At 32.1% G+C, this 19152-nt stretch overlaps 3 protein-coding genes across 3 annotated transcripts; 1 reads left to right on the top strand and 2 right to left on the bottom strand.

Annotated features, from left to right (window-relative positions):
• The first annotated feature begins 454 nt into the window (after nt 1-454).
• LOC108462861 (uncharacterized protein At4g06598-like) lies at nt 455-4517 on the top strand. Its single transcript, XM_017762770.2, has 5 exons — nt 455-591; nt 1368-2081; nt 2451-2526; nt 2645-2771; nt 3962-4517. The coding sequence occupies exons 2-5, from the start codon at nt 1387-1389 to the stop codon at nt 4153-4155; spliced, it is 1092 nt and encodes a 363-aa protein (XP_017618259.1). The 5' UTR covers nt 455-591; nt 1368-1386; the 3' UTR covers nt 4156-4517.
• A 7182-nt stretch (nt 4518-11699) lies between these two features.
• LOC108461865 (B3 domain-containing transcription factor VRN1-like) lies at nt 11700-14290 on the bottom strand. The gene is made up of 4 exons (XM_017761833.2): nt 14057-14290; nt 12599-13145; nt 12317-12522; nt 11700-12219 (listed from the first exon to the last, which is right to left on the bottom strand). Exons 1-4 carry the CDS (start codon nt 14150-14152, stop codon nt 11971-11973), a joined length of 1098 nt encoding a protein of 365 aa, XP_017617322.1. The 5' UTR covers nt 14153-14290; the 3' UTR covers nt 11700-11970.
• A 1196-nt stretch (nt 14291-15486) lies between these two features.
• On the bottom strand, nt 15487-18848 carry LOC108461251 (B3 domain-containing transcription factor VRN1-like). The gene is made up of 4 exons (XM_017761033.2): nt 18450-18848; nt 16495-16996; nt 16215-16414; nt 15487-16137 (listed from the first exon to the last, which is right to left on the bottom strand). Exons 1-4 carry the CDS (start codon nt 18507-18509, stop codon nt 15781-15783), a joined length of 1119 nt encoding a protein of 372 aa, XP_017616522.1. The 5' UTR covers nt 18510-18848; the 3' UTR covers nt 15487-15780.
• Nucleotides 18849-19152: the final 304 nt, after the last annotated feature.

Raw genomic sequence — 19152 nt, 5'->3', positions numbered from 1 at the left:
GCTTTATCATTCACTCTTTATATTATTTTTTTAATTTTTACTTTTTTACTTTGAAATTACGATACAGTGTTCTATTTCTTTAAAATTTTTATTTTAAATTTATCTACATAAGATTTGACGTGTCATATAAGGGTTAAATTAATTGTTTTAATAACGAAAGGATCTTATTGATATAACATCGATAGTTTAAAGATGTAAGTAAAATATTTTGAAATTTAAGAACCAATTTAAAATAATAGTCATAGTTTGGGGATGTTCGTGTAATTAACTCTTACTATAATAATACCACAAAATTAATAATTAATACTAATAAACAACTTGTTGTAATTAAAAAAAAAACTAGAAATTGACTTGAGTAAATATATAAAACAGTATTTTAGAGGGTTAAATTGTAAAAAAACATTTCCGCCCTTTTCATGTTTTATATTTTTTCAGTTTAGTCCCTTCCTACCTCTAGACTTTCAACTCAGAAAAATAGTCATAGAGACGCAGAGATTCAGGAAAAAAAATACATAAGAAATTTTTAGCTTTTGATTTAGAAACACTAAAGCATTGTTTTTTCGAGATCTCAAGTTCTTCAATCCACTAAAGGTAGATTTAATTTAAAAATAAATAATTATTTGATATATTTAATACCCAATCTTCAATGCTTATGATTTTTTCCCTTTTTAATTTCACGAGCTGCTTTTCTTTTTTTTAATCTTAGATTTCTTTTGGGTATTGAGAAAATGTGGAAAATAGTAAGAAATCACAGTTTCCAGTTCTTGGGTTGTCACTATTCTATTCCTTTGTCAGCTTAGGAGATTTTATTATTTATTTATAGTTTTTAATTATTCAGGAAAAAAAATTATCTAGGGTTCTAAAATTATCTAGGGTTCTTTAACGTTGTTTTTAGTATTTTTAGATACAAAAATGGTGCCAGAAATTGGATTTTTGAGAGATTTTGCTTTGCATTTTTTTTTCCCATTTTTTCTCAGATGAAATTGAAAACTAGGTTAGATTACTTCAAAAACTTGTTGTTGTTACCTAAGATTTAGTGATTGCAACACTAGGGGATGTATAGTTATTGACGCTCGAATTGGCCATGGTCATGGGGGATGTCGAGTTTGGTAACTACGGTGTTAGCTTTGATACTCTAGTCAGTGATTGCTCGATAAGTTGAAATATGTATGGAATGTATGATTCATGATTTTTTTTTATAATGTTCTTGTGTGATCTTTAGGGTTTGTTTTCGTGAATATTTACTGGAATGTCTCGTTGTTACGCATATATTGTGCATTGAACATGGATATTTTGATGTTTAGATCATTATCTGCCATATAACATTGGTACTACATGATCAGTCTCTCTTATATGTTACTTTGCAGGAACTGGTTGTCCTTGGTCATGGCGAATTCGAAGGGGTCAACAAATATAAGAAATTTGATGTTTGCCGGAAAACATGCTTTGCTTCCTCCTAAAAGTCCTTTTCCTATAGCCTCCCCTGTGTATACCGATTATATCCCGAACAATGTAATTGGATCAAAAGCAATTCAAAAGTCTAGAGTGGGAAGTATGTACCACCAGCGTACTTCCTCTGAAAGTCATCTGATAGAGGAACAACCTTCTTGGCTTGACGATCTCCTTAACGAGCCAGAGTCTCCTATGTACAAAGGCCGTCATCGACGTTCATCTAGTGATTCTTTTGCATTCATTGATGTATCCAGTGCACCTAACCTAGATAATGTAGCTCGGGATGAATGTAGATATAAAAGTATGATTTCCTCACCTTCTTGGACACATCAGGACTTTGATCATCACAATCAGAAAGATGCTCGGGTTAACTCTTTCCATGCCGGTGTAAACTTGGTAAAGCAAAAAAATAGGGCATGGGATTCACCTTCTCTTAGAGAAAACATGTTTATCCAAGGTTTAACATCATCATGTACACTGGAAGAACCGGAGGCTCCGCCATCAACAGCGAGTGAGAAAAAAGATTCTGCTGAATCTGCATCTCTTGATGCAAAAGGTTCTTCCGAGAAAAAGGATAATTCTCACACAAAGTCTTCTTCATCTGACACCGACTCAAAACGTGCAAAGCAGTAAGTTGCCATTTATTGTTTCACAATTGAATTGCATTAGAATTACAGTAAAGCAACCTACAGTGTTCTCCTGGTTACAAGAGCCTCTGTGCTATTTTTTGTTCCCTGCTTGTGCTTACTTTGAGCCGAATCTCACACTGTTATCAAATATCATTTAAAAGTTACATTTTACGAGCTCAACGAATAACACTAGTTGGCTATTGTGCTACTATTTTTTTTCATGCACATACAGGATCAAGGTATACGAGCCTGCTTTTGTATTGTCTGTTAGCAGGTTTTTTGTGTATAGATACTTACGGAAGCATAACAGTAATACTTATTATGTTTTCTTATGTTCGATTACAGTACTTTTGTTATTGTCTTATCCAGGCAGTTTGCTCAACGCTCAAGGGTGCGTAAACTCCAGTACATAGCTGAGCTCGAAAGAAATGTACAAGCCTTGCAGGCAAGAGTTCGTGCAAATCGAAATTTTAAACATTTATTTACATTTGAAATTGACTTAGAAGTTATGGATCGGTATATGCCTCAATATGGAAGTATTAAATGTGGTTCTTACATAACAGGCAGAAGGGTCTGAAGTTTCAGCTGAGCTCGAATTTCTCAACCGGCAGAATCTTATTCTTGGCATGGAGAACAAAGCTCTTAAGCAACGTTTAGAGAGTTTAGCTCAAGAACAAGCTATCAAATTTCGTAAGCATCGAACCCATGACTTCTAAAGCTATGATTAGATTTTTTTTTTCTGCATTTAGTAATACGTATCACTGTTCACATTTGTTTCCCTTTTACCTTCTAATTATTTGTATATACTCCATATTTTCGACCTTTATGAATTGGCAACATGAGAGGTGTGATAAATCCAGGGAGTAGAAACTTTGATCTGAAAAATCACCGGAGAGTTCATGTCATTTTTCAGATAGTTTGAGCCACTTTTACTAGTTTTCTCTTCATGTTGGGGTTGGGGGGAGTAGGATGCTGTGGTCCATGTCATATTCTTTTGGTTTTGTTCTATACTTGGAAAAATTGATTTCCCCCTTCCTTGAGAGCACAAATGGGACTCGGGTATGAGCGTTGGATATGAGTAGATGTCTCATGGGCTTTTCCTTATATTTGGAGTGCCTTTGGAGGGTCATAGCCCTGCGTCAGATCTGGTTGTTGGACATGAATTATTTAAGTTAAACTACACTAGTAGTCATCCAATTATTAGTAAATTTCTTTTTTGATCACCAACTATGAAAAGTTACAAATGGCCACCCAATTATTCAATTTTATTTTATTTTTATCACCAATTAACCCTTAACATTTATACACTGTATAAATTTTTTGACAAATTTACTTTTATTTGTGATATTGAGGGTTTATTTTAAAAGAACGAGAAAAGATAAAATTATTATTTTGGACTTCCGAGTATTTTCATTTTAGTATATTTTGATAATTTGTTTTTTTTTATATTTTAAGTGAATGGGTCATAAAGAAAAATATATATTTTTTAAAAAGTAGACCAAGTTACATAATGTGTAAAAGTTGAGAGTTAAATTTTTTAAAATCATGACTAAATTGACATAATGTATAAATATTGAGGGTTAAAGTTGTTATTATGTTATTTTTCCATCAGCCATTTTGACAGCTGGTCACCAACAAAGAAAAACAAGATTAGATGGGTGATCATATTTTAACTTTTCATAGTTGGATGATTAAAAAAAACTTACCATATCAACATAGCAGGTTCTCTCAACAATGTATTAGATCTTCCAAAAGCATGATAGAAAAAGGTCAATGTGGCTAAGGGGCCATCATTGATCTAACTGTAATTATTTTAATTGATTAGAATCAAAATTTATTGAATAAAGACTGAATTGTGCATCATCCATGTTTCTTCTCAGTTGAGCAGGAAGTATTGGAGAGGGAGATCAGTCGGTTACGAGTCATGTACCAGCAGCAAAATCAACAGCAGCCGTTGTCTAGCCATCGACGCTCTAGCAGTAGAGATCTTGATTCCCAATTCGCAAACCTCTCCCTGAAACATAATGATACCAGTTCCGTTCTTGACCCTATCACCGGTCCAGTTCGCATCTAAGTTCTTAATTTAGCCGCCACTGCCACCTCCGTTATACAGATTCTTCTTCAACACCTGACGTTGTACCCGTCTTCAACTCTTTATCGCATGAGACGACACAAAACATGTGTGAGGTATTTTACCACGAAAGTAGATTCCGCGTGCACCAAAAGCCGAGACGACCCTTTCGGTTTCTGCAATTGGAGCAGGAAGAAGAAAAAGACGAAGAAATTAGGTTCACCCCATTCATAATTTGATCCATTTAATTACTCTTTCAACTTCCATATTTCCAATCTAAGTATGGTGAATGTTCAACTTCTCTTGAACAAATACCATTAAACATTTGTATTGCTTGAACTGAAATTGGATTTAGGGTTTAAAAACTATGTTAACTCATTCTAACCAATACCATTTAATTTATTCACTTATTTTTACATCATAAAAAATAAAATTAAATATAAATCAAATCAAAAAATAAAATTCGATTGAGTTCAAAATACTACAGTTTTCTACATTGTATTAATCAGATCACTAATTCTTTATTCAATGTTTAACCGTAAATTTCTATCCCGATTCAACCAACAATAATAAAATAAATTAATAGAAAATATTAAAATTTTACAAAACCAATTCAACTATTAATTTTAATCTTGATTTTTATTTTATTTTTATTAATTCCAAGTGATTACTAATTCAACCCATTTATTTGACTAATTTTTAGTCTCTTTTGTATGAGCGGTGAGTTTCAGTACAGTACGTTTAATTCTCTTTTTATTTCAGGTTATATTATCTAATCTTTATCCTAACCGAAACTGAATGGACCACCACCATCGGTGGACAAATTTAAAAAAAAAAAAAAAAAGTGGCTCGCGACACTGCAGGTAACAGCCATTGGATTGCGAAATCTCGAGCGACCGTGAACTTTGATTATTACAGAAGACATTTGACCTAATGACAACGACATGTAAGAACTTTTTTTTTTCTTTAATCCAACAAAAATCAATCAATAATAAAAAAACCCAAATCACAATCGCACGATACCTCCTGCTACATTATCTGGATTTTCAATTTTCAATCGAGTCTTCTCTTTCACTATATATATCACTCCATAACCAAAAAGCTTGACCAGTCCCGACCACCTCAAAGAATAAAAATTTTTCTGTTAAAAAACATGGCTATTTTCGTTAAAGTTCTAACAAAAATCGACATCGAAAGAACATTATCATTACCAGACAGCTGTTTACAAGCTTCACCACAATCACAACGGAGCCATGGAGGAGAAAATTTGCAGGTTAAAGATGATGTCGGAATCTTATGGAACTTTCATTGCACAATACGATCTGGGGTTTTCCCGAAACTCGAAATAGTTTCCGGTTGGGTCCAATTTGTCCGGTTCAAACAGTTAAATACCGGTGATGCTATTGTTCTTTACAAGGACGATGATACACTTACAGGTCCACATTATAAAATTGAAGTTTTGAAGGGCCACGGTGATGATTATTCAAGTTTTGCTCAAATGTATATCAAAAGTTGCCATGCTTCTTAGAAAGGTTGCAGAAATGAAGAAATTGTGAAGCATGCAGAAAGGGTCTATAGAAAATCTCTTTTTAAGTCCTTGTCCAACAAAATTTCAGCTGATTTAAGTTGTCTCACAAATGGCTTGAAGGAAAGCATACGACGAGTGAGCTTGAGGAGCAGCCAACAGGACTCAGAAAACAAATGATTGATCAACTCACTCCGTTGAATCCAACAACCGCATCATCAAAAGGCTACAGGCTGAGGTGAAAGTCATCGAGAAAATCAAGGATCATGAACTGCTAAATGATTTACTTGCACTCACACCAAATTAGTATTTTGGCAATCTTTTGTACAAAAAAATCATTTATAATGGTTTATGGTTTTTTACATTGGCTTACACATTTACGTGTCCACTTTTTAGTTTTTGATTATTATTTTTATTATAGAAGAAGAAACACATAAATTAAACAGAAACAGTTTTTGGTGTCATCACACTAATAACATTAGTACCAAATTGATCAAGAAATGCCCCGAAATCATCGATGCTAGGCCATTAACAAGTTTATTACCTTCCCTTTAAATATGTTGGATAATCACATCCCACTCTTTTTTTAAATAGTCTCGAGCTTTCCAAATTAAATTTATCTCCCATCTTTATCACCGCTGGTAAGCATGTTAACAACACCAATATTGTCCACTTAGAGAACCAATCGTCGTCGTCCACTCCTCCAAACAAACCTGAATCCTTCAACCACATCTCCACTTCCCATATTGAACATGATCTGACGAGTCTAGAAATCCCAACAACCCATTCTCCATCCCAATCCCAACATCCCCACAAGTAGACACACCCAACAACCCATTCTCCATTTCAACCCCAACATCCACACAAGTAGACACACCAATAGATGGCTTATGGGCACCATCAATATTCAACTTGTACCAACCCGAAATAGGTTTCCTCCAACTAACATTGATGGTTAATTATTGATGAGAAATCTAGACAAAACATTGATGGTTAATTTGTTTACTTATGGTTATTTAGTTGATTAACTTCCTAATTTGTTTGGCTTTGTTAAAAAATATTACCAAAAGTGAAAACGGTTGAGTCTAAATATTTGAAGTCACTACAGTATGCTAATGGAAGTGCCCACTTCTATCATCATTATAATAGATTGCAACTTACTATATTTGGAAGATTGACCATTTATTAAAACAAAATCTTTAGGCTATATTGATATCATAGGATTATTCAAACTTTTTAGTGAAGATCAATTTACTTGAAGAAATATATTTTGAGGATCAGATTGGATCGATTATATCAAATCCCATGAATTGTACTAAACTTAAAGACTTATCTTTCAACAATCCACCTTACTTTTGTCATTATTATAATATAGGTTTATGTATGTAATTGTTTAGAATACTTATCAATTCATTGAGCAATGTTATTTGTGAAAGTGTATTTGAAAATAGTAAATAATTTTACTAAGTTCTCAAGTAAATAATTTAGTGATGAGAGATTGAGTCTTTGAAACACAAAAATGAGAGATTTGGGCATCAATAGAATTTTAGGCCCGTTTTCTAGGTTTGAGCCCGACTTAACCCAACCCAAAAAATGGGCTTAAAATCTTGTCCAAGCTCAACTCGGATAAAAATGCTAGAACTTAAGCCCGACTTGCCCGTATTAAATTTTTTAATATTATTATTTGTATATAAAATAAATTTAAAAAATATAATACATCAAATACACTCAAAACACTAAAATAAATATTTCTCAACAAATTAAAAATAAAATTTAAAAATATTTATACTTAAATAACAAAAAACAGTAAGATAGTTGCAACTTAACAAGCAAATCTCTAAAATAATAGTAAATTAATAACAAAACAAGAGTTATATAACATCCAAATAGTAGCAACAAAATAGTGCTAATATAATAGTGAAACGACACTAAAACAGTGAACAGCAACAAAAAAAATAATTTTTTTACAAATTCACGACCCGAGCAAAATAAACTTACTCGAAAAATAAATCTTATTTTTTTATCCAAATTTATTTTTTGAGTTTATATTTTTCTCAAATCCTTCTAATTTTTGTACGGATTTTTAAATAGACCCAACCCCCATGTGCGAAAGAATTAAATTTACTAGTTATATTAAATTCAAAGGTAACCATATCTCAAGCTAGGCTTAAAACAAAAAAAAGAAGAAGAATGGCGCGCGAGGCAGCAGGTGACGGCCACTAAATTGCAAAATCTCGAGCGACTGTGAGTCTTTTCTTCTAAACAAAAAGACAAGACCAAATGAAAAGGACATGTAAGAAAAAAATTTCTTTATTCTAACTAAAATCAAGAAGAAAAAAAACACCCAAATCACAATCGCACGACCCCTCCTGTTATATTATCTGGCGTTTTCAATTTTCAATCCAGTCTCGTTCTCGTTCTCTTTCTCTTTATGTATATATATAGCCACTCCATAAGCATAAACTTGACCACTTTTCAGTTCAAACATGGCAAGTTTCTTTAAAGTTCTCACAAAAATCGACATCGAAAGAACACTATCGTTACCAGACAGCTACTTACAAGCTTTGCAACAATCACAACGGAGCCATGGAGGAAAGAAGTTGAAGGTTAAGGATGATATAGGAATCTTATGGAACTTTCGTTGCACAATACGGTCTGGGGCTGTTCGTAGACTCCACATAGTTTCCGGTTGGATCCAATTTGTCCGGTTCAAACGGTTAAATACCGGTGATGCTATTGTTCTTTACAAAGATGATGATACAGTTACAGGTCCACATTATAAAATTGAAGTTGTCAAGGGCCATGGTGATAATTATTCAGGTTTTGTTCATAAAAGGGAAATTTACGCTCAAATGTTTACATCATATGAAAAAATTGTGAAGCATGCAGAAAGGGTCTGTAGAAAATATTTGATCTCATTTCCCTTTCTGATCTTTAAGTCAACAAAATTTTTCTCTTCAAAAACATGGCGATTTTCGTTAAAGTTCTAACGAAAATCGACATCGAAAGAACATTATCATTACCAGACAACCGTTTACAAGCTTCGCCACAATCACAACGGAGCCATGGAGATGGAGGAGAAAACTTGCAGGTTAAAGATGATGTCGGAATCCTATGGAACTTTCATTGCACTACACGATCCGGGGTTGTTCCGAAACTCGACATGGTTTCCGGTTGGATCCAATTTGTCCGGTTCAAACAGTTAAACACCGGTGATGTTATTGTTCTTAACAAAGACGATGATACACTTACAGGTCCACATTACAAAATTGAAGTTTTCAAGGGCCATGGTGATGATTATTCAAGTTTTGTTCATAAAAATCAAATTTAAGCTCAAATTTTTTGGAATGTATACATAATACATTGTTATTCTCTTGTATGAAGAGAAAAAAGGGGGAATTTTTTTTTTTTTTAAAAGGCAGCCATTTAGATTGCCCTGTTTTCCCCTGTTTTTCTTACATGGCTGAGAGAGAATCATTACAGAACAATGATTTTGGGTCTCTAAATCTGTATAAAAAAAAAAGGTTCAAACTCATTGATAATTTCAATGTTTTCGAAATACCCATTTTTTTTCAGTTTTAATTATGGATGGATATTTGATGATAAAATGAATCAAAGTGATTTAAAAAGAAAAATTAGAACAGCTGAGTAGAGTTGAATATATAAGATCTCGTATACTAATTTTAATTTGATGATTAAGATGTTTATTTTTTTAAATGTGAATTAAATTTGAATCGCGTTAAATACGTTAATTTCGTCCGCATTAAACACGTTAATTTCGTCATACTCTTATAATTTACCAAATATATATATAAGGTCGTTCGATAACGTACGAAATTAAGGATTTGTTGCAAGTGAAAGCGAGGGCATCGTTAAGGCTGACTCGCGATTTTTTCTTTAGTCAGCCGATTCATGACAAAAAGGTATTATTGTCGGAATCGCGCGATCGTCGCTGCCTTGTCAAACCGCCTTATTGTTTTATAGTTGGTTAAATTTTGTTTTTGGCCCTCCCACTATACTCAAATGTGAGATTTAGTCTATGTAGTTTAATTTAGCATAGTTTGATTCTTTACTTTATTATAAATAATTGAATACTCATTTTTAATATAAAATTTATTTATTAAAATAATAATTTTATAAAAAATATTTTTAAAAACTCACTAACCAAATTCAAACTTTTTCTTTTTTTTTTACTTTTTTAATAAATAATAATTTATTCGGACTTATTCTTTAGTCCTCACTAAATTTGTCTGAGTGTTGAGTACTGCCTTCACCCGCAATCATCGACACCAATAAATTTTAATCAATTTAAAATTTAGACTAATTTACTTTTTCGCTTTTATTTTTAATCAATTTAAGCTTTTATCTTAAATAAAATTTAAGACTAATTAAAACAAATACTTTTTCTTTAAAAATATAATAATTTATTTATAATTGTAATTAGTGTTGTAATCACTTTTCATGAATTATTATAATTATGACTTATAAATTTATTTCAACATCATATATTTACTTATTAATATATAAATTGTAATAAAAAGTGAGAATCGTAATTGTTGGAAACTTTGACTGTCTTGTTTGAATAACAGATAGAATAACAACTTTGGTGTAGTCAAATTTTTCGAGTTGACATGTTTTGACTTTTTTTAATTACACGAGTTATGTTTTAATCTTGTTATACATCAAATGAAGAAGGAATTTCGTATTATAATCTAGTTTAAATCACCCTCATCCATTCGACTAAGTTGAAGGAGAAGGGAGAAGTGTAAAGTGTTGAAAATATTTATCATTATATGTATCTTCTGAGAAAGTTTTGGAATTACCGGAAAACTAATCTATGATAAACATTCAAGATTATTAATGGAATAATTTCAGCTTTTAAAAGAGAGTTTAAAGCTTACAAAAATACTGATAGATGATCACTTTTAAAGGCCTATAAATAGGTTTATTGATTGTATTGTGAGATATTTGGATAAGTGATTTGTACTAATTGGAGTTGGTATTGAGATTGCAATTACTTCTTTGTATAAGGGTAAATTGAATTTAAGCCAATAGGCGATTCGAACCGATTGTTTAATAAAATCATTCGCTGAACGAGGCTCCATAAGGTTAATTCTCTCCTTATTTTGCTCATTGCTTCACTTTGCATTTAATCTATTTAGTTCAACTTTGTTCGAATATGTTCTAATAGTAATCAGAAAGAAACTGCTTTTCAAGTGTAAACAAAAGATTTTTTAATAATAGTTTATCATAATTTTATGAAAATTGAGAATAAAAATATTAAAAAAACTAGTTAAAAATTAAATAAAATGTATTTTAGGCAATTTTATATTTCGTCAACCAAATACTTAAATCTTACATTTCAGTCAAATAAATAGTCTCATATATAACTCAAAATCTTACAGTCCCATAATTATATTACGAAACGTAATCTAAAATTTGACAAATCAAACCTAGATTTTGTTCGTAAAGCATTTTTAAAAATATATTATAATTAGATTTTGCAAAACAAATAAAGTGGAAAATAAAATTTTATCATTTGAGGTGTATTCGTGATATAGGTTCCTTTATTTCTATGCTTTTATCTTAACAATGATGTAATGTTCCATATCATCTCAAGCAGTGCTTCTTGACGATTTTCTTAGATTTTAATTAAATAAATAAATAATTAATTTGTGGGCCCTTCAATAAACATGAATATGGATAAGCGTTTAATTGAATCGAGTAAAAAAATTTAACCTTAATCTTATTGACGAGTCTTATTTTATCATTCCTGTTAATTTTAAAAGTGGGTAATTAAAAACAATTAATATTAATATATTCATCAATTGTATATAATTTTGATTAATATATTAATAAATTTAACACTCGATGTTTACATATTTTATCAATTTAATTTTGATTCTAAAAGATTCAACGCATTTAGTCTCAACAGTTACACAAATTTTACGAGCTGAATTTCGATCAAATTGATAGAACATATAAGCTTTGAGTGCTATATTTGTTATTATACCAATCGAAATTAAGTTCGGAAAACTATTTTTTAAGCATCCATGTCCGACAATCATGTCCGACACGAATAATACTCCAAAAATCCTCTAAATACATGAAAATCTTGAAAAAGAAAGAAATTGGAAATATAACATAGCAAAGAGTATAACTATATATACAAATTTAAGCTAAGGCAGTCATAAGCTCCGTGACCATATCCTACATGAAAGATGTACCTGAGAGTATTATTTAGTTGAAGAACGGAAGACTCGGTTATATTCGGGTTCGATGCTATCCTGATTTCAGTCTCGAAGAGCACGGAAAATGGTAACTTTCAGTACGATCTCCTTCGTATTAATCAACTCGAATATACAAACGTCTCCTTCATCCAAATTATTATCCAGGACGAATTCGGCCCATCCTTTGCTGAACTTCAAATTGTCATTACAATAAACGCATTGAACCGGCCACTTTTTCCCTTCCGGTATCTGAAGCGTGATGACCCCGTCAACTCCGTTCAGATATCTCCGAGCAAAGCAACGGGGCAAATGCTGCGCAGAAGGAGAAAACGACGTTAAGTCTACAAATATTTCGAAGCTCAATCAATAAATTGTATCAAAAGGGCCGAGTCCGAGTAACATAGCTTACGAGAAGTACTCCCTTGTATACATAAGACGGTCGCAATATAATCCTGCAGAAAGGATTGTCCGGTTTGAACATCGAAGCCGCGTGAAATGCACCCTGTTTTTCTTCTGCCGTAACATCTCTCCTTCTCCGAAGAACACTTGGTGAGTTCAGGGTAGGAAGCTCTTCTTTCACTTTGAATTTCCGGAACGGCTCGTTTTCATCCATAACTTCAATGAATTAGAACAACATAAATCAACCGGTAACATACCTTATAAAGAAAGTAATCGAGTTCATCAAGCTTACTAGGTTCAACTTCTTGTTTTATAGTGTATCGTAGTGTTTCGTTTGAGAAACACGGTCCACCTTCATCTCCGATACTCGTAAGCTCAACCCCATTAAACTGAATGCCTTTGTCTTGAGTAGATTGAAACGTTGCTCGTAAATCATGCAACTCGTTTTCCTGATGCAGGCATGTAGAGATCTTATATTTCTTCTTCTCGTGATCTAGACTTTCGTCGACATCTTTATCGACCAAAAAGTACGAACTAGAACCCGTAATCTCAGCAAAATCACCAGGTTCTCGAGAATTATTCGACAGATAGTTGATCTCCGAAGATTTCAGATTATACACATGAACACCAAAATGCGAATTCCCTTCGTATTTAAAGACCACGAAGTACCCGATGCAGATGGAATAGTATTCAACAAACGAGTTCCAACCATTATCCAGCCATATTCTTTTGTTATCTTCCCTCAATTCCACTAGCCATTGACAACCACCCGGGACGGTGAGCGTAGCAACCGAAGAGAGTTCATTACCAAATTTCTTAACGAACTTATTCGGGATCCTCTGCGAGTACAAAACCTGAGTCAGAATCGAACAGAGAGATCATAGTATTGGTTCATTGATGCAAGGATTTTCAGACAGATTTTCAAGCCTCTCCTGCCCGGTACGAGTAGGGGTTTAATCAAGCCAAGCCAGTATACTAACAAGCTTGAGCTCGATTGAACATTTACTTTTAAGCCCAAACTCGTAACATAACCAAGCTACTCTAGTTCAATTAAGCCTGAATTAAGCTTGTAGTATTTAAGTTTGAGCTCGACTTGATAGTAAAACTTAAGGTTAATAATATATTAAGGTTAATAACATAATTTAATAATATAAAAATATTTAAAATATATATTAATAATAAAAAGCTTGATAAAGATTGCAAGCCATTCGAGTCAAGCCATATATTGATAAGCTCAAATTCGACTTGATAATTACTGAATTAAGTTCAAGATTCTTTTCGAGTCAAACTCAAATATAAAGTGATATCTCTATAAAGGTATGTCTATACTCCCTGATAAATGGTATAATTCCCTTTTTAGCCTCTCTTAAAATTAATAATTCAATTTAATCCCTCTTAAAAAATATTCTTTTTCATTTTTGACTCCGCACAAAAATTAATAATTCAATTTAATCCATTTTAACATAGAATTTTTAGCTTCAATCCCAAAATCACACAAAACCCACACAAGCCCAGAAATCAAAGAGAAAAAAAAAATGGCAAAGTAGCAACATGAACAGTTCAAATCTTTAGGAATCAGCAGTTTCCAGTAACTAAAATAAAGTTTAAAACTTTACAAGTATTAAGGATCAAACACTGATCTTAGATGATCCAACCCACAATAAAGAGAAAACACCCTTTCATGCAAGAAAAAGAAAAGATGTAAATTTTCTCAGAAACCAAACAAAGAGAGAGAAAGTGAGGACTTAACTAGCTTCTTGTCTTGAAGGATGGAAGCCACAATTAACTTGTAGAAGATGCAAGAGGAATTGTTCAGGGGCAAAGATGGACCCACTGGTTGTGACATTGTTGTTTTTCTTTGATCATCTGAAACAAAAAAAAACTAAAAAAAAAAAACTAAAAATTCTGGGAACCAAATCCAAAGGATTTTTAGTATTCTTTGATTGTTTGATACTTTCTATGTTTATGCAATAAAAAGATTATTTGTTTGTTTGGTTAGTTGGTTTTTTGGTAAATTATACTAGCAGTCACATGATTATTAGTAAATTTCTTTTAGTTACTTAATTATAAAAATTTATAAAATGATCTTTTAACTATTATTAAATTTTTATTTAGTCACTCTAATTATAAAAATTATAGAATAATCACTCAATTATTTAATTTTTATTTTTTTATCACCAAATTATCTCGAATTTTTAAATATTTTTATTTTTACATTAATTAATTTCCTAATTTATTAAAAAAATTAAATAGTTGAATGAAGGATTCATTACTTTATTTTTTATGTGGTACCAACTCTCAAACTAGTCCTATCCTACTGTGGGTCCAAACCACTACCGGATTCATTAAAATCTAAAGGAATTTGCTTACTTTTTGTAATAAAAAGAATTAAAATAAAAATAAAAAAATTGGTTTCATGTTTGTTTATTAATTGTGATTTTGCTATGGAAAACTACAAAAGTAATTGACAATTTTAAAAAGAGTTAATTGCACATAGACCCTCAAATTTATAGCCCGATTTACCATGTTCTCCGATGTGAAAGTTCTACATGCTTTCAGAGGGGTTAATATAACTTTTAATTTGATAATTAGGTACACTTTTGTACCTATAAATTTTTTTAATCCATCAATTTGGTAACAATATATTTACTTAGTTGAATAACCAAAATAGACTTAATTACCAAATGTAAGGACTAAAAGTTATATTAACCCTTTTTAAATTGTTAACTTAAAAGGGTAAATTACACTCATTGTTACAAAATGATCACTGAACTATTTAAAAATTTTCATTTGTCATTTGGATTGTTAAAATCATTGTTATATGATCTTTTCTATTTCCACCACTTACACCAATCAAAAACTCTATTTCTCATTTTCTCATACAATTCAATTTTTTTTTTCATGAAACAACTTTGAACCTTACAAATTTAAGAATCAAAATCCGAACAAGATTTTTCTCCAATCTTCAATATTGACCATTAGATCAACTTAAATCTAAACTATATTCTTCTACTCATTTATAAGTATTGATCTACAATACCAATTAGACTCATCAAATTGTCACCCAAAACTTGCTAAAGACTTTCAAATAAATTATTAACTTAAATATAATTCGAATAGTTCAATAACTATTTTATAACTTTTTAAAATTAAATGACTAAAATATAATATTACTAATAGTTTAATAAGCCCGAGTATAATTTACCCAACTTAAAAAGTAGCATAAAAACTACAACATGAGGAATTCAAGCCAAAAGCAGTGAATGAAAATTTAAAGCCAATCAAAAACAGACCACAAAAATCAAAGCCCAACACCCCATTTTCCTTCCCTCAAAGTTCAACGTCGTCATCATCATCATCATCACCTTCATTGCTCTATTTACAGTCCTAATCAAACCCCACAAGAGAAAAATTTTGTATTTACTCTTCTACGCAACTAAAAGTCTTCCCCCCATTAAAAGCTTTTTATGGACATCAAAATGGCATGCTCTTATTGACCCGGATCGGTTTCACATCATCTGGAAGGATATGTTCACTATATGTTAGCTGGTTTAACTCAGGGCGGCATTTCATTGAGACTGGTGCGCTTTCCCTTACACGAAATACGGTAACTTTAAGCACGAATTCCCTTGATCTGAGCAGCTCGAAGATACAGACATCTCCTTCACCCAAATTATTCTCCAACGTAAACTCGTACCATCCCTGACTAAACTTGGCTTTGCCACCTCTATAACGACATCGAATGGGCCATTGTCTCCCATCTGGAAGCTGAAGTTTAATAAATCCCGAAACCCCACTTAGATACTTCTCAGCAAAGCATGATGGTAAGTACTGCAACGACACATCGAAAAGTACAGTGAGGTATGCTATAGGGTTAATCGGAAAAGACATGTATGGTCAATACTCACCATAATACATCCCCGGTATAGATATGATGGTCGTAAGACAACTCTGCAGAAAGGGTTCATCGGCTCAAATGATTTGGCTGCGTTAATTGCTCTCTCTCTTTCTTCCGTTGTCACAGATCTCTTTCTGGCTGAAGCACTTTCATATAATCTAAAGTTTGTATACACATCATATTCTTGTCCAACAGATGAATCTGGTTCAGCTACATTTCGTTCAAACAATAATGAGAAATTCCGATTCCTTATGCACTGCAAAAAAAAAAAAACAGTTTCGAGAATTTACCGTGATCAAACTTCTGCTTTTTCCTCCCAGGCTTGTTTGGTTTTGGTAGCACTGCACCTCGAAAAGATTGGCTATTCATGCCCTTTAACGCACGAAAATTGATTTCACCACTCCAGTTCATGCAGTTATTAACTTTAGACGCAGAAAACAAATTCTGCAGTGCCGGAGAGATGCATTCGTCATCTTCAAGTTCTTCAAATGGATACGGTTTTCTATGATAGTATTGTGTACCGACGAAAGCATTAGTCTGATAGTTGATTTCCGAGTTATACAAACTAAATATACTAACACTGAAACAAGAATTCCCTTCATATCTGAAAACCAGTAAGTAGCCAACACGGATATGGTACCGCTCTACAAATTCCTGCCAACCCTCGTGAAACCAAACCTTGTTGTCGGCTTTCCTTATTCCTACACGCCAAACATGACCATCAGGAACAGTGAGAGCAGCAGCAACAGAAAGTTCGTCCCCGAATTTCTTAACAAAGTTATCGGGGATCCTCTGCAGACACCCCAAATCAAGTTAGGCTTAGTTATCTGACAAATAATAAAATTGGGACTTGAATGGTTTAAGTGCATATATACATCATAACACATAAACATGGCTAATATAATCATATAGCTAAAAACTGAGTCCATATATGCTTTTTTCCAATGACCAAACAACCAAAAAAGGATAAAAGATTAAAATCTAAATTCCGTAAATACAATGTTGATGAACTTTCGTATCTGGTTCATAAAACACCATTACATGCGACCACTTGATGCCAAATTGATGAAACTTAATAGCAGTATAACTACAAGGAGAATGTCATACAACAGACGGCAAAGCATGGATGATAGTCATCGGATTCTCGATCCAAATAATATGCACGAATGAAGAGTGACGTAAATAAGACAGCTGGTATTATCTCGATTTCTTTATCCGAAAGTTACGCAAATAATACTCTCATGGAATCCTAGCTAGAAATATATATTACATTCTATATAGATCTTGCTGCACTTCTAATTTTTCAGTTTCGATTGATTCCATACATATTATAAACATAATTTTTTTTACCCCGAAAAAAAACAAACAAACATGAGGTATAATGGCCCTAGTTATCCTATTCGATCCAACAAAATCTGGGAAACAAATAACTTTATCCTACTGCACATAAATGTGTTATGTCTTCCAAACTCCCCTTTCACATTAAGGGGTGCATTCGGGAAGCTCAAACCAAACGTACACCGACTTTTAAAACACAGCAGATCAGTCCGGAGTGTACAAATTAGTAAGGTTTCACTCAAATGCAAAGAGATCATGAGAGATAAACTAAAATTTTACAAGGCAAACTTATTTAACTTACACCTTTCAACCTTTTTTCCACCTAATGAAATCCATTAAACTGAACCATCACACCACTTAAAATTTCAAACAACAAGCATTTCACTCTGTTCGGCTACATGACAAGGACTCGGACCTGCGTGACGGACACACGGATGCTTCAAGAAAAAAATGGAAAAGTTCGATTACACTTGTTTCAGGACACAGTATTTCCTGCAAAACTGAACCCTAAAATGAAAGGAAAAAGAAACCCTAAACCCTAAAATCTAACAAATAGTAATAATTTGAAGTTATAATCATATCATCAGTTTCAGTCATAATAACTCGTTACAAGTACTGAATAACAAACTTAACTCAAAAAATCCACACATTTACATAAAATGAGACTCCAACACTGGGATTTCGAAGCTCCCAAGGTTTCTACTTTGCCATTAAAAAAAGTTAATAATAATAATAAAACACAAAACAAACAAAACCCAAAATCAATTTCCATCATTCTATCATTTTTCAAGACTACTTGCTCACCCCCCACACACACACAAAAAAAATCAGATAAAACCATAACCAAAAACAAAAATGGAGACTGAAAGAAAAAAGAAAGAATTTGGGGGTTTTATTAGTAATTTACCAGTTTCTTGTGTTGAAGGGTAGTGGAGAGAATAAGCTTATGGAAAAAAGGGCGTGGCATTTTGGAGAAAATGGTCAGCTCAATTTCAAAACCATATGAAATGATGTTGAATTTGAAGGACAACAGCTTACTTTCTCAAATTATATGTAATTCTACTCTTTGTGTATCTATCTATATATACAATATATATATTACATCCTTTCATTGATAGAAAGAGATTTGAGATCTGGGTCTTCCCTTCTTCTTTCTGCTTTTTTACTACTGATTTTTCTTTTTCTTTTTTCTTCTCTGGTGCTCTAAAAGAAACCCTTGAGCTTAAAAGTTGAGCCGAGTTTTTATCGCATTTGTGGACTCACTTACTCACTCACTGAGTGGAAATCCACGTGTAATTTGAGCTAAGTGGGGAGTTCGAATAGTAATTTTGATTCTATATAATGGTGTACTTGTTTTTTGATAAATTTAAGATTTAATTTTATATTTTAAAAATTAAAAATTAAATTTTTATTTTTATTTAAAATTTTAATTCAAGCATTATTAATATATTTATCAAAATTTATTAATTAATTTATTTATAATTAAATTTAATTATCTAATAATAAGTGAAGTCGAATATTTTAATGCTTTAATTAATTTTAAACTTATAAATTATTATAATCAAGCACTAATATATTCCAATCAAATTATTTAATATTTGAATTATTCT

The sequence above is a fragment of the Gossypium arboreum genome, chromosome 4 (genome assembly GCF_025698485.1).
Source record: "Gossypium arboreum isolate Shixiya-1 chromosome 4, ASM2569848v2, whole genome shotgun sequence".
Taxonomy (NCBI): domain Eukaryota; kingdom Viridiplantae; phylum Streptophyta; class Magnoliopsida; order Malvales; family Malvaceae; genus Gossypium; species Gossypium arboreum.
Note: the sequence above shows the minus strand (reverse complement) of the source record. Positions and strands in the feature narration are given on the sequence as shown.

Coding starts and splice junctions, on each gene's coding strand:
- LOC108461251 (XM_017761033.2), bottom strand. CDS start 18,509: ATGCCACGCCCTTTTTTCCATAAGCTTATTCTCTCCACTACCCTTCAA. Junction 16,997..18,449: donor CCCTTCAACACAAGAAACTG/GTAAATTACTAA, acceptor GGGTGTCTGCAG/AGGATCCCCGATAACTTTGT. Junction 16,415..16,494: donor AAAGCAGAAGTTTGATCACG/GTAAATTCTCGA, acceptor AACGAAATGTAG/CTGAACCAGATTCATCTGTT.
- LOC108461865 (XM_017761833.2), bottom strand. CDS start 14,152: ATGTCACAACCAGTGGGTCCATCTTTGCCCCTGAACAATTCCTCTTGC. Junction 13,146..14,056: donor TCCTTCAAGACAAGAAGCTA/GTTAAGTCCTCA, acceptor TTGTACTCGCAG/AGGATCCCGAATAAGTTCGT. Junction 12,220..12,316: donor TATACAAGGGAGTACTTCTC/GTAAGCTATGTT, acceptor CCTTCTGCGCAG/CATTTGCCCCGTTGCTTTGC.
- LOC108462861 (XM_017762770.2), top strand. CDS start 1,387: ATGGCGAATTCGAAGGGGTCAACAAATATAAGAAATTTGATGTTTGCC. Junction 2,082..2,450: donor GACTCAAAACGTGCAAAGCA/GTAAGTTGCCAT, acceptor TGTCTTATCCAG/GCAGTTTGCTCAACGCTCAA. Junction 2,772..3,961: donor AGAACAAGCTATCAAATTTC/GTAAGCATCGAA, acceptor GTTTCTTCTCAG/TTGAGCAGGAAGTATTGGAG.